Genomic DNA, 15,720 nt, shown 5'->3' with positions numbered 1-15,720 from the left:
AAATAATGGGTTTGGGAAGCTTACCCCGGCCTGTGCATCTTGGTGCGCTCGCAGGAGACATTCGAGCTCGGTGTTGTTCTCGAAGTCACCGAGCAGATCTGGTGGAAACGAGCTGAGTTCGTCGTAGTCCGCCACGCTGACCGAAACCAGTCGCTGCGCTTCTGCCGCACTCAGTTCCGGGGCTCGTCGTTGCTTCTTGGGCTTTCAAAATGGTTGCCACCGTGTTCCGGTCTTTTCCGATGGCCTGGTTTGGTGTTTCTCTTTCCACTTTCCACTAATTTATTGCACGCTTTCGATAGGAAATAAAACTCTCAGTGCGTTGTAGTGAACATTTCTTCTATCCCGGAGTAACCTTGGCACATTTATAAGAAGAACTTTCTGTTTATTCACTTCACTTTTGTTTCGACTCCATCCTGAAATTTTCATTTGTTAATGCCACGCAAAAACACTGGCTAACACTTTGCGTTGTCCTGTAGAAACAAAAGCGTGCCGTTGAGCAGATAATAATTTGATGTCGTTTGTGGCAAAGTTTACCAAGTTTAATCTAATATTTTCCAATTAATCACCAAGTTTATTTTCTTACGGCGTGCAATTTTTCTCGTCCTAACATAAATGAAAAACTTGTCTCCGAGCACGAATTATCGTTCATTTTCTTATGTCCATTTTAGGTTTGCGGCTTACCGTTGGCATTTCCCTCACTTTATTTTTTAGGTCTGAACCAGTGGTCCGCCAAATGGAGTTGATAATGAATATAAAATGCAAACGAGCGAGCCAACAGCAATACCTGGGCTTTGTATTTTTCTCCATCTATTTAATTTGGCGAACAAAAGAGTTTTGCTTGAGTTCTGCGGTCGGACATTATTTATTGTGCCAACCTATTTGTTCGGGCATCCGTTTCGCGTTGCTCCATCCCACTTCCATATGGGCCGCGTTTGCGTTTGGGTAGCGGGTTTGGGCTGCGGTTTGTGTTGGCCTTTTCTGTGGCCGCCGCGAGCGTAGAAAGAGAAGCAACTGCCCACACACCAGCATTTGCAGGTCGAGATGAGGTTGGGTGGAAATCCCACCGAAACAATGGCCCCGGTGCGTTTCGGGTAAGGACGACGCCCACCAGCTCAAGATAATTCAAGCCAATCCCAAGAAAGCCCAGCGCACAAGACACGAGATTAACCAAGACGCACGAGCTTTCGTTTGCGTGCGGCATCCCGCGGTTGCCAAACTTTTGCAATTATCTCTTCAGCCTCTTCCGAACCGGTGGCTACTTTGGACAGGCCGCTTGAAACGGCGGTAAATAGTCCGATAATTGGTTTCGCAGCAAAACTTTACTTAATACCGCCGCTTTACCGAAACGGCCGAATGGGCTTCTTTCGCCCGGGTTTACGCACAACGCTTGCGAGAAAGTGGAGGTATGCTGAGAGAAATTTCCCTTTGCTAGCTAAGCGAAGGTTCCGATCGCTTTTCCAGGGGTTGCCTCGGGCGGGAAAACTTTCGCTTGACCTAGAATGTCCGTCTTTGTGCTCGCAATCATACCCAAATATATTGTCCTGTCAGGTGCACAATGCATCAGCAAATTTGTTGGTCAAGAAATTGATTTAATGCCATCTGAGATTGTCTGTTAAACTAAATCAACTAATCTACGAAACAAATATCAAACAAACAAAACGGATTGTTAAACCAACTTATCTTATTTCATAAATGTTTGCTTTTATGAAAGGTAATGACAATTAAAATGGAAAATATGACCATAGTGTTGAACTTGTAAAATATTTTTCAAATTTATTGAAAACAGTAGACCTTGGACAAAATTTTGACCAACATGATGTCTTGATAATAGAGCTGTGAATTTATACATGAATTGTTTTAAAAAACCTTTCTGATTTATATTTTAAAGTGATCATATAAAGCAAATAGCTGCTTCCATCTTGCCTTGACTTGATTTTATAGTGAAAAACTCTTAGACCGCGAAAACTCATAGATCGAAGGAGCCAGTGCTTTATGCCATCCCCGGGATCGTTATTCTCTTCGGCGAACCACACATTCAAATATATCATGGGTGACCGGTGCAAAAGATAAAGTAACGACTATGGAGCATTTCCATTCCAATACGTGTCGGGGATTTTGTCTTGTTAAAAAAAATGGTACTATCCTTTCGGTTTTTGTTCTTTTTTTTTCTTTTGAAACCACGCGTTGCTGCCCTATTTTGGAGGTCCTCTGGGCGCATTTACCAAACCAATGCTGTGAGAGGTACTTTTTTACCTACTTGAGTTAAATTTGTTACTCACTGGGGCACACATGTTTGGTCATTACCGGAGCGCATTTCGACCGATTTATTATGTTCAGTTTCGATCGATAAAAAAGAGTGGAAATTCTCTGCAACCCCATCGAGACCTCCCGATGACCTCACTCTCTACTTGTCAGCTCGCGAAATGTTTGGCCACATTCCCAATAAAGTTGGGGTTCGGTTTCGTGACCGAGGCTTTTGGCATAAATTTGCCACCACAAACTGGAGCCGATTAATTGGTTTATGTTGTTTGTCACTCTGGGCGGTCCGAGTGAATTATAGTGTACACAGGGGGCGTGTGTGGTGGTGAAATAGATCACAAAGTTGATTAGGTAAAACAGTAAAGGTAATTAAAATGTTTATTGCTGCGCGACACGTGTTTGTTTTAATTATCAGTGGGCGAGGTTTAAATATGCATACTAGTGATGTGCGAACTGAGTCAGAGCGAGTGAGTGAATTATTTCTTCGTGATCAGTGACTTGATTCAATACGCCAGGATGATTTATTTTGACTTATTTCTGGTTTGGCTCACAAAGAATGATTTTGCAGCTTCCTTTAGCAGACCCGACGAACTTCTGCGATGCCACTATGGTGGACGCAAGGTGAGCTAAATCATTCTGAGTGAGCCAAATTGATCTGATTTAATTTAGGATTTGACGCTCCATTACAAATCACTTAATTTTAATTGACTCACATCAATGATTCGTTCTCATGAAAATATTACTGGTTCATATAGCTTTGTGTGTACTCTGGTGTGCTAATACAGTTTTCAAGAGCGCCAATAAAAAGCGGCAGAAGTCATAAAATCTCCTCTAGTTAAATTCTACTAGTTTTCATTGGAATTTTTGTAACAACAACTTTGATTGTGTTTCAACAAACATGAACTCCATTGCAATTGCTTCCACAAACTCGTGAGCCTCGAAAACATGTTTCACACCCTTGTTGTATTTTTCATTCGGCCACGAATCCATGGTCAGTTTGTTTATTTCCCGCGGATGACTTCATAACAACATCGGTCCGTTTGTTGACGCCTTGCGTGCCGGTTTTCGATAAAGCGGTGGAAGGTTTGTCCCATCGGAACGGAACCGACCGACCGGCATCGCGACCGAATGTTCGCGCCAGTGGTCATTAAATGGCGATAATTAAAACGTGCGCGTTGTATCACGAGCATTCGCTGACCACCAGGACGAGGATAATTGCAGTACATGTCATTTATTATCGCCAGAACGGGTGTCATTTCGTCCATTCGAGGGCTTGGCCGAAACTCGTTTGGGGCGTTTTTATCTTTCGCTGACTTCGACGAAATCAACCGCTCGACAGCTGCTGTTCGATTTTCAACCGATCGGTGTCGGGGGGGAATGTGTTGCCATCGAAGATGGAAATATACGGGCGCCCATGTGGTCAATATTGGATCGAATAATCGAATTTCGAACGATCGGGAAGGGGTGACGAGTGGAATTTGCTAAAAAGAACCGCACTCCCTTCGAACGACGAACAATTGATTCGATTCTGGTACGGTCCAGATTGTGTTCATCGTCACGTGGTGTGCGTTGAGTGCATCATCTGCATCAGATGCACAGATTAAAATCAGCTCGGCAAGAGGGTTGATTTTTTTCCTCTCCAACAATAAAAAAGTTACAACACCTTTCACTGCTTTTCCCAGAAAAAAAAACAATGCAAGTGTTGACGGCTTTCCTTTTTTTTCCTTTACGTGGAGTGATCAAGCGATGAAAAAAGCCGAACCCAAAGGTAACCATTCCAAAGTCATTAACAGAAAGGAGAAAACTTAATTAAACCTTCCCCCCTGTTCGTGGCCAAAGTTTTCCATCATCCGAACTTTGGTTCAATTGGGTTTTTTGCCCCATCTCTTTGTTTGTGTGTTGCTCCTTTTAGCCTTTCGTCATCCTGTATGGTTTTGGTTGGAACTGCGCTTGTTTTTCGGACGCTCCGCTGTAGCAAATGGAAATTAATGATTATCATCATTTTTCTCATAAGTTGTATTGCACAATAGGTTGCTTGCGTAGAGAGTACGTAGGAAAAACAACAAATGTGTTGGAAAAGGGACAGCTTGGTCCAATAATCCATTTTCTTAAAGCTTGGGATAATTTGTATTTTCGGAAAAAATCTCAAACTGAGTCCTTGAAAGTCAAATTTGTTGTAGTATAATGACCGTGTCTGAAATATTTGTTGTTTTTGTAACATAATCGTTTCAGTTTCGTGAACAAAAACTTGTAACTTATATTTTTAGCTAAGGATAGAGTTGAGAATGTTTTTACGAGAAAATTAAAAACACGGAACGATCGTTCGCGTTCTAATATTTCGGAAAACTAGCAGAAGTAATGGAACGTTCAGTAATAATTCGTTGAAATGTAAAATTTAATGTTACTCGGCGGTTCGTAAAAAACTTTTGGTCAAGTAAATTACGAAAGAACGATGCAAACAGAAAGGTGTTTCAATAGTTGAGCAGATCGCATCGGTTTTCCATCTTTTCGATTCACTTCACTCGTTTCAACGTACTCCATTGCTACGGTGTCTGAGCTACGGTGGACCTTTTGCTTTCATTTGCTTTCGGTTCGGGTTTTGCGATTTCTGAGACACAAAAAAAACAGAAGAAACGTTCGTCGATCTTTTGCACAACGGAAGGTTGCCAAATGGACCTCATTCTGTGGTCCGTTTTCTGTGCGCGCTGTGCGATTAATTTAATTAGATTTTATGGGCCTTGCAGCGGCCAAACAAACGACAGTTAAGTCTAATTTATGTAGAAGAGCAGTATGCTCGAATGACCTTTCTTTATTACAGCGTACGGTCGTATGTGTGTGTGCGCTATGTTTTGTTCATTGCCGGCGACAGCCGTTTGACCTCATAGGGCAGTGTTTCTTGTTTTTGTATTTGTAAGTTTAGTTTTTTTTTCTTTTTTTGCGTCATTCTCTTTTTCGTCCATTACTCTGCTGGACCGTTTATGTTTTCCGATGTTGCTGGACACCGCTGGTGTTAATGATCGTGCTGGAAGAGATTTCTTCAGTCGTGGAGTGAAACAAATAGAAGTTGTTTGCAAATAAATTCTGCTGTACATAAGTCATGTAAACAACTACAAAATAGTGGATGGTTCATAGTTTGTCTTTGTTTGCTGATGGACCAAAACATAAAAAGACAAAACCTTCGTTATGTCTTTGTTAAAATCGGTGAAGAAACGAAACAATATTCAAACTCAACACAAATTTACAAATCAACCATGACAATGCGAGACCAAACCATCACAAATTCATGCCCTCGAACAAACCACTCCTCGTCAAATTTCTCAGAAACTGGAGACATGGGTTCAGCGGATTTCATTTATGTTACCGTTGGCGTTTCGTTTCACAGCATTTCTCCTCGCCTTGTGTAATCAACAATACCGGTGGCAAGATTATTTTGAATAAAGAATGTAATCAGTAGAGAAACAGAAGCTACCTTGCCCAACCTCGGTCCCGTGTGCTCCTAGACATCGAGTGCGCTGGGCAGCGCACATGATGTTGGGGGTTTTCATTTCTGATCCGATTTCGAGGCACTTGAGGGAATATTGTACCCGTTGGTCCCTTTGTTGGGCGCGCGCAAGGCGTGACAATCGTTTACGTTCAGGTCGTTCTGGTTTTACGGTGAATTAGTATCGTTTGGCTCGGAAAGGTGACCGTTTCGCCGAGCCCGAGACGATCCGAGCGATGCAAATTAAAACCTTGTCTGGGAAGGTTCCGGTGGTGGTTTTTTCCTGGCATCTACATCCCTTTGTCTCACATTCGCCGGCTGAGGACAGAGGGTGAGTTTTCTTGCGTTTCAAATCGACAGGTGAAGCGATTGATGGAAGCAAAATAATGTTTCACTTCGTACAACCACGATGATTTACCGACTGGAAAGAAAATTTAAACCATTTATGCGTCGGCATTGTCTCCAGACGATCCGGACGGAAAACATCCTCCAACCAGGGAAAAGGTTGGTCTCGTTACGGTGAAATCATGAACCGCTACAAGGAAATTTAATCCCACGACCCGCATTGCGTTGGAACCGTTGGGAAACGACACTTATCATTATAGCCACAGGCCAATCGATGACTCGCCGTGTCCGGGGCAAGGTTTATTATTCCCTTCGAACGCCCAACCTGATACGTGGAACGCATTTCAACGGGTTGGAAAATTGGAACCAACTACTCATCCCGAGCTTTAATCCGCTTGGGCTCACGGGTAGCCGCATCATGGTTGGGTGAGGGTCAATAGTTTTCCACCGTTGGAACTCCCGGGTTGGTGGCCTTGTTAATCTTGAACTTGATAAATCGGTTTAATTGTAAAAGGGTCGTAAACTTTTCGATCGCGACACTTACTTCTGGTCGATTGGGTTAACGAAAGCGGCACGACATCTTCAGTTAGGAAGTGGAAAGGGGGTAATGGATGATGGGTAGCTAGGAAAGAGGGGAAACCTTCATAAGGATTATTTTCTCTCAACACTGCTCTATCGGGTTGGTGGTGAACAAAGCACGCCATAATGATGAACCGATGTTTAAGAAAGGTCAGTATTTAATTTGTTTTCTTGGTTTCCGTTAGTTAAATTCCAATTACATATTATTAGTTTAGACATAGCTAAAACGGAGTATAATCATCCAAAGAGCTTTATAAATGCTAGATTGCCAAAGAACTAAATAAAGAAAAATACATTATAGCGTAAAACAGTCAGTAACAAAATAAGACTTGGTTATCTGTGAAGTAAAGTACCAGGCGCCTCCATTATTTTGAAATTTTGGCTGATTAAAAAGAAACAAAAACAAATCCTTGAACATATTTACTGTTGTTTTATATTTGACTTGGTATTTTGTATTTTACTAGATTAAAGTCAGTAGCAGGACCGAAATAAGGGAACAATTACATTTACCGAAACCCAATTATACACAAAGAGTTATGATACATTTCCGTAGAAATATTTGTCGTTCGTTATGGAAATAGCTTTCATTTGCCTTAGGGTCCAAAAAGTTGATGCAAGCATGTATTAAATAGTACAAATGCAAATACATGCCGATCTTCTCAAGAATCTTTCTCCCGTTCACTTGCAGTTGGACATATCTTCCGAAACACAGCCTCAGCAAATGAGAGTGCGGTCATTATCATAAAGCGACATTGCAGCTTAAGGAGGTCGGAAGTAGGATAAAATAGTGGGACACCATAATCTCTACCCTACCGCTGAAGTCGTTGAGGGACACAATTTTATGAACTTTTTACGATATTCACTGTGTAACGGATCCTGATGGAAGAAAGAGGTCAAATATACTCGACATTAGAAGGACTTAAGCAAATGAACTAAACAGCATGGATCGTGACACTTCAGAAGAGAAACATTTACGAGGAAAAAATTTACGAGGAAAAAGAGCGACTCTCTTCTTAGGTAGAGTAATAGGTATTTGTAAGCTATAACTTAAAGGGTTTTCAATTTTGTACGTCTAGTATTTGAATCAAGTCTTTCTAATGTGTCAGGTTAAGGACTCTGAGAGCGTGAAAAAGGGTTCCGAAAAATTGGGGTTTTTTTCGGACTATCGTTTGAAAGTATGTCTGAAACTGGCAGAAGTGAAGTGGGATTCCGGAGCTTTTCGGAAGCCATGATTGAGAGTTTTGTTATGATATCATCATGTCCCTTTTGGAATTTGAAGAGGACATTTTCTGCTCTATGAAATTAAAAATTAAGTATAATATGAAAATAATTATTTCATATCGAATAAGAATCAGCGTTGTAAAATGAATTAAATAATCAGGATACAGGAAGAAAAAAACGATTAGATAAATTCGTTTCATAAGCTGATAATAAAACATGCGCGTAAGTATAAGTTATGGATAAGTCATGACAGCAGCTTGAAATGCAATTAAACAGCCGATTTGTACCCGTCATGCCGATGCAACTTTTGCTCAATGATTTTCCAATCGGGGAACAATATCGTTTATTAGGGCTTTAATAAAATACTTTCTCCCTTCATACTTTAATTACCCACCAACTGTTCGTAAGTCCCAAAGACATTAAAACGTTCCACCGAATGACCGTTGCCTCAACTTCGGGGGCTCAAAGGCAGAGGCAACTGACCATTCGGGAGCGTTTCCGGGAACGATTTATCGATTTTATGCAAATGTGTGTGCAAAAGCGCTACCCTCCATTCACGGATCACGGTGTTCAAGTCATTTATTTCAGGCTTGCACCGGATTCGGAATCTTATCCTCACCCTCACACGCGTCCCGTTTTTCTCCTTCACACTTTCCCCAGGGAACTATCGTGGCCATTCGATTCATTTGTTTGACTTGGCCGTCTGCCCGAAAAAGGTCTATGTGGTCTGCCCAAAACGTGCCCCGGTCCGGTGCGAACGTGGTTTTGCGCTGCTTCAGCACCAGCTGGCGGCAGGTGATTCAGCACTCGGGGGAGATGATTAATGCGGACATGCTCGGGGCAGGAGCAGATGCAAGCCGAACTTGCTACAGGCACGGTTGCTGTGGCAACGGGCTGCCGGAAAGCTTTATTGAGTACAGCAATGAAATGGTTGACAGTTTCGAAAACGGAATTGCCCTTGGTTGGTTTGTTAGCGTCATGTAAATTTTTGGAATGACCGGTAGCACTTCTTTGGCATAGCTATTAAATGGAATAAATTGATTAAAAGGCATTTATGGTAAGGTTTATTGGGTTTTGTGTTCCGTAAATGTATGGATTCGATTGAACTTGAAATAAGAACAAAAATTAAAGATTAAACTATTATACTATTACATTCATAATCATAATATCATAAAAACAAATCACAAAATAGTCAAACAATATTATTTCATACATTCTTACAAGCTTCTTACAATGAAAAACTTTAAGCTGCGAATGAGCTAACATTCGCGCCATATTTTAATGCCACCTCTTGTATGAGAAACGATCACGGTTGGATTGGAATGTTCGAAATGGCTGCTGGCATCCCGCGAATGACCCATTTTCCATGTCGCTCCATCTGGCAGCCATTACGGATGCAGGAACAGATGCAGCTCCGGACAAGGACAATGGACGTCTGTGTTGTCCACTCTCCTGCACTGCACCAGGAAGCCGAAATCCGAAGTGTCGCGGAATGTTTGCTTCGGTAGCAGTTTGTTGCTTTCAGTCGGTGCGCAATCGAAACCGAACGAATGGAACATCCGGTCCAAAAAGGGACCGTTGCGTTGTACCAACTGCATGATTTAGGAAAAACATTCTGACTGTGTGTGTGCGTGTGTGTAAGTGGTCGATGCATGTGGCGACGCGGGGAGACTGCTTCGAATTCACAACATCCAAACATGGTTTGGGTGGAGAACTACGCTTCCGGTGGCATGCGAGCGCCGTACGATTGCGACAGTTATATGCCAGCCAAAAGCCTGCCCCTTTCCGGTTTACGTTCACCAAAACTTTGACAGCCGTTGGTTCGCTGGGGTCAAGGGTCACGGAACAAAGGCTGTGCCAGGCGAAACATTAAATCCTAAAATTGCTTATTCTGTGCTGCAACCGCAACTGCACACCAACAATCACAGATAGCGCAAGGAGGAAGGGCCTGAGAAGCACGAAGCTGGGACTGCCTCCGGGCGCAGCTAAATTGAATCGCGGTGTGAAAAGTGCTCGCGCTCAAATTGGGAAAGTGATGACAGGCGGACGACATTTATCATCATTGCCGGTGGCTGGAGAAAGTTGCCGTTAGTGGTAGTGTTTGAGATCGGAGTCAGTCTCCACGAAGCAGGGATGGAAAATAGGACGCAGTCATAGCTTGTGCAACCGTTTCGTGTAGTTGCAATGTAACGCACCAGGATATAACGTACGGTTTGTTGGTTGATTGTTATTCCTATGTCCAATGGCTTTAGTACACGTTGATAAACAATTTGACCAAGGATTATTGTTTCGCATTACTTGATGATTTGTTTGTGATGCTTGAATTTATTACTGTTAATTTCCACTGGTTTTCTTTACCTATTTCAATGTAGCGTTTATACACAAGAAATAGTCTACATTGTTCCATGTTGGGGACTTCAAAATAGGCAAAACAAATTCCCATTTGAAGCAAAACAAGATGTTTATCTCTTGCATGAAGTTCATATTTGGAAAATCGTACATTTATTTTCAAAACTTTTCATATTTGTTTCAATTGCTATGTCAATCAAAATCTTTTATTTTCTATGAAATGTAGACTGTCGTTGCGACTTAAATATAAACATAAATATAGCTTGGTATGAAAATTGGATCATGAAAATATTGGTCTTTACTCAAGTTTAGCTATCCAATAACTTTGACAGTTCCGATCCATCTCGTTTTATTTAAAGAAATATCCTTATAATCAGTTACTTCTGTTACAAAAATAATACATAAACATAAAACAAGAGTTAATTAAGGAAAACTGTTTGGTGTTTTGTCCCCACGATACAATGGTAACACATGGTGTAAAATAATAATACGCTTCCTGGTGGGACATATTTCAGCGTAGATAGGAAGCATATTGTATGTCCAAGATGTCACTGACGTGTCGCAAACTCTTCCGTAGCAAAGCTGGCCACAGCCGCGACCCTAGCTCAGGCTTTCAGTTTTACCCTTTCCTGATCATTCATTAGCTTCCGTCCGCCAATGAGAATGGGCTCATTAGCTGCGCTTTGTTAGCCCGTCAAGTGTGGTGCGATAAGAAGAGCCACTATATCATGTTTCACGCTACTGTCTCCAATCGCTGGCCGGATAAGACAGGGACATGATCACCTACTCCGTTCTGGAAAACGGAGCAAGTGGAAAACTGGGTTCAAATTTCCATTTTTCATTGTGTCATACGAATGAGATACTTTAAGCATAATCGATATATGATTTTTATGTGACTGGGTGATTATTAAACTATCTTAAGGAATTGTATTTGTTTGGTTGGAATAGATCGATAAACCTTAGTAGTAAAATTAGTATATTAGATGTAAGGCTAGAGTGTATTAAAATTAAAACCAACATTCATAAAAAAAAATATTTTAAATAACCATCACATTGAGCGCAAATCATGTGGTAGCAACTTCCTTTAAAGCTATAATTGGTCTCGTATCGAATGGAGGTTCTTGAGATCGTACCAGAGCTGATCGATGCTTCCCATCAATTTTCCCATTCCCATCGCTTTGTGGTTACATCCAATCAAAGTGTCATTACGAACACATTAAATCGTAATCATTCTTTAAATTCAGCTTCCCAAGGTTTCCTTGAAACACCCACAAGAATAGGATGTCCAAAAAAGTTTCCATCTGGTTCACAAACGGTTTCGGATTACCTTCGTCGGAAGCAAAATATTTGATAACGTGAACGCGATTTTTCCTTCTTCAGCGACGCGGGAATGAATCGATACCATCGATATCGCTCACGCATCGGCAATAGCTCCCCCTTTGCCAAAGCAATCACCGAGTAATCCTTCACGCCAGAAGAATGAACCATGCAGATGTCGAATTCCGAACGGAAGCATTTATTCCGAAAGGTTTATATTCTCACGTTGCTTTTGGTGTTGTGTGTCGGCGGAAGACACCTTTAGCAGCGTTGGGGCAGATTTTCGCCTTAGAAGAGCGAGCGGGTCGAATTTATTGGATTCCGATTTTCCACCAGCTCCACCCGACACCGGATGCGATTGTGCCTTTCGCGTGCCGGTACAAGCACACCCATATGGAGGAAGTGTTTTTGTCGGTCGTTCTGTTTGGATTGCAAACGCGTAAACAAAACTTCCTGCCCAGCGCACGCGGAACGTTTCGGGAATTTGATACTTTACCGGTTCACTGCGGCGCAACGGAAACGCTTCAGGCTCAGATGAGGCTTTGCGGGAAGCATCATGGTTTGCAGCTCTTTTTGGACGAGGGTTCACATTGGCCTTGGCCCCGAGGGACCATGACCAACATTACTCCCTCCTCTGAGCCTTTCACCTTCCGTCACGCTGTGCACCTACACGGTAGAAGCGATGACGGAAGAGGCATCTGTCCCTAGGATAAAATCACAGTTTACGGACGCTGTGGCACGCAACTAACTCCTGAAGGGTGAAAGCGCGTGTCGCCAAAGGTCTAACAGGTACTACCCTGACTACCAGGGGCTATTTCCCAAGCCTAAGGAGACGGACTCGGCGCAATGCAACTTAAGCGGCTCAGAAGATCGATCCGACAGCTGACTTACATGACACCACTACCTCCTAAAATCCCGTAAATGGGACTTGCACTAAGGTTCAAATATCATGCGGATGCGTCAGCCCGCAAAACTAGGCTCCTGCCTCGTCTACGTGCTGGGTCTCCGATATCTGACACTTCTTGATGTTACTCATGCTGGCCCGCAAAACCAAGCTCCTGCTCGGTCTACGTGCCGTCCCCTGTGGCCTGTTTGGAATGTACAAGGCCCTGAACTCGACCGGTGTCCTAGAGGTTGTTCAGCGATGGTTCGGTACCGCGATTGGCGGGTATCAGCTGTAACCCCCGGTGCATCCCTCCCCAAAGCATCACAAACCTTAAGTATCCAGTCTTGTTCCCTTCACCCTGGGGTCGTCCAACGTCTGACTTGACTTAGTCATGGAAGACTTGGTTGCCTTGGTCGGCAATCCTCGGCGCCCTACATCAACCAATTCTTTGTCGCGTCTATGTCGGACTTGCCCTCATCCACTTTCCCTGGCCGATGTTGTGCCAGGCCCTTGACAGTTCAGGTTTCTGGATTGACTTGTTCATTATCGCATAGTTATCACCGGCAGCGCTTAGCGGTGGATCCCTTACCGACAAATCACAAGTCGCCCCATAGCCTGTCCTGCCCTCACTCCACACAGTGCGCTTTCGCGCCTGCACTAATGTGCCCGCGTTCTGCACCCGCTGGTGCTTCCTTTGGCCTGGCTGGTCTTGTGCCAGGCCCTTGACAGGCTGGTTTCCGGTTTGACGAGACAATTGTCGCAAAGGTACCACCTTGGTGCCAACGCTCACCGGTGCATCCCCTATCGACGTATGGCAAGTCGCCCCATAGACCTTTCCGTCACCTTCCTACTGTGCGCCTTAGCGCCTGCACTTACGTGCCCGCCTGTGCCGCAAGCGTCGTCCGTTCTGCTGCTGGTCATGGCTTTCGATGTGACCATCCCATCATACTCGCCCGCCAGCAACCCCAGGAGAAGCACCACCAACTCCTTCGTATCCGAACGTCCACTCGCGGCCTGCGCATCGGTCTCAGTCCTGCGCCCCGGGAGGCGACAGAGCACATCTGGACTTCGACCTTTGCGACTTTTCGTGAAACTTCCAGGAGAGTGAATCCCTTCCGAAACACTCCCTATGTCTTCGCGGTCCTGTCCGCTGACATAGGGTCCATCCTAACCTCCCTCACTCGGAGAGGCTAAACAGACCAGAGGGCTAGGTATCTAAAACCAGGATAAAAGACACCTTACAAGGCCCGTTCCGTCTGCGGCACACTACCATAACCCCGGCCCAACGGGGTCATCACCCTGATAGTGCACGGGAGGGCGGATATCCCTCCCACCCAGATCTCTGTTCGTCACCCCTGTCTCCAGGGGGTCCAGTGGCGCCACGAGGAGGCCAGTATTCCAGGCGTTCACGCCGTCACACCGTTTGACCGGAGTGACCCCACATTGACTGCGAGCCCATGGTTTGCAGCTCTCACGATGGAGATGTGTATCCAAGAACATATTCCATATTGTTGGTATTAAGAAATATGCTAGAGCCCCGAAAACAATGAAAAGTTATGTCGGTATGGCAAAACATTGCGTCACATCGGGGCGGCGTTCGACGAAGGTTTCGTTCAGTTTAGTTTATTTAGGAGCAAACAAAGCGAGCGAAGAAAAATATAAACTTGTTGGCTGGAATTCATTTTCCCAACGAACATTTATTACCGACCCACGCCGTTGGAGAAATGTGGTAGCTCAAGCATGGAAGATTCTGGTGGTTGGAAAATGTCAAAAGAAACGCCTAAATAAAAAAAAGTCTTGTTTTGTTCGGAAAAAAGGCTTTCGCCTGTGCGAGATTATGTGTGTCTGTGTTGGTATGCCCAGTTTGGAGTGGGACTGAAATTCCCCCAATCGGCAGATACCATCTCGAAGCTGATGTTATTCTCGCCGGCACAGAAGTGGTTTCTCTGCTGCAGACTATTCTTTCGGCCTTCGCCACGCTTCGGAAATGACCGATCCATTCCATCTCGGCTTCGACATCGAATCATAAAGTTGCAATCGGAAGAAAGCCTACTGCGGTGCTGCGGTGATTGTATTTCGAAAAACTAGGACAGAATCGAGCGTGACATGGTGGCGTATTGGCATGAGATATGTATGTATGAATGTATGCGGCAAGACAGTGGCTAATGGTTTCATGGATGAGAAGCGATATGTTATTCCGCCTACAGCTGTGGAATAGATTTCTAGGAAAGCTTCCCCAGCAATCAAATAATCGGCGAGCGCTATCGATCAATCTTGCAATTTAATGAGTCTTTAATGAAAAAAAGCTACCAGAATTTGGTAAATACGCGTGTATACGGTAGAGTGAGAGGGAAGGAGCAATATAAAAACGAAACAAGTGATAGATGCCTTGTACTAGGACGCAACAAAACTTGACGGAAGATTGATGGTCCCATTGGGAGAATCGGAACTGTTCCTTTAATAGCACGTATTTATCCATCCCAGGAGATACGCTTTTCATCCAATGCTTGTGAGGTACATTAAGGATGAACATGGTCGATGGTTTCTATAGCATTAATGGACGTCCAACCAAAATTTCAATTCCGACGGAAAAAAAGAAATAAATAAAAATTACTTTAGAATATATTTTAGACCTTCAAGTTTTGAATTTTTTATTATTTATTGAAATTTTATTGAAATTTTTATTATGCACTTTTCTTGTACGCTTAACCGTTCTTTGGCCGATGTGCTATCGCTTCCAATCATGCTAAAAAACTAATTTAAGGGCTCTACACCCTTGTTGACATTTGTTTGGAGACTCACATGCACGAAAACATAAATGTTTTACACTAAAAATTTATTCAAGTTAACACGATGAAACCGATGCTGTTTGGTACAACCTATACTTTTAGATAAAATTACACAGCATAATATCAATATTACTAAACTTGGAGTTGCTAGAAATTAACGGTTGTGTGCAAAGCTTATCAGTTGTTGTTTTTCTTAAAATAATACATATAACTTTTTACATTATAGTGGGTTTTGCTGAGTTTTTATCAAAAATTTACCAGTTTATCCATACATACATTTAAAAGCTTCAATGGGGTTTATTCAAGTTTTGTTTGCAAATCAACGAAACAAGTATTTTTGTTCTACGATATGTGTTACTTGGGTTTGTAATCAGCAATAATTTGGCAATAGTAACCAAAAATTTGGTTCAATTTGTGTAGTGTCAAATAAATTAAAAAAAAACATGTACAAACACGTAAAACGTACAAGCAAAGCAGTACAAATTCGATTTGCT

General features: G+C 43.1%; 1 protein-coding gene across 1 annotated transcript in view; it reads right to left on the bottom strand.

Moving 5' to 3' along the window:
* The window catches only part of LOC131294007 (diuretic hormone receptor-like), a 31,294-nt gene extending 30,604 nt beyond the window's left edge, over positions 1-690 (bottom strand). Inside the window, exons 1-2 of the mRNA XM_058322054.1 lie at positions 682-690; positions 25-201 (exon numbers count right to left, since the gene is read on the bottom strand). Of these exons, the coding sequence (XP_058178037.1) occupies positions 25-201; positions 682-690 (186 nt within the window). The remainder of the gene's footprint in view (positions 1-24; positions 202-681) is intronic.
* Positions 691-15,720: the final 15,030 nt, after the last annotated feature.

This window comes from Anopheles ziemanni, chromosome 2 (assembly GCF_943734765.1).
Source record: "Anopheles ziemanni chromosome 2, idAnoZiCoDA_A2_x.2, whole genome shotgun sequence".
Classification (NCBI taxonomy): domain Eukaryota; kingdom Metazoa; phylum Arthropoda; class Insecta; order Diptera; family Culicidae; genus Anopheles; species Anopheles ziemanni.
The sequence above is the reverse complement of the archived record's forward strand: the minus strand, read 5'-3'. Positions and strand labels throughout refer to the sequence as shown.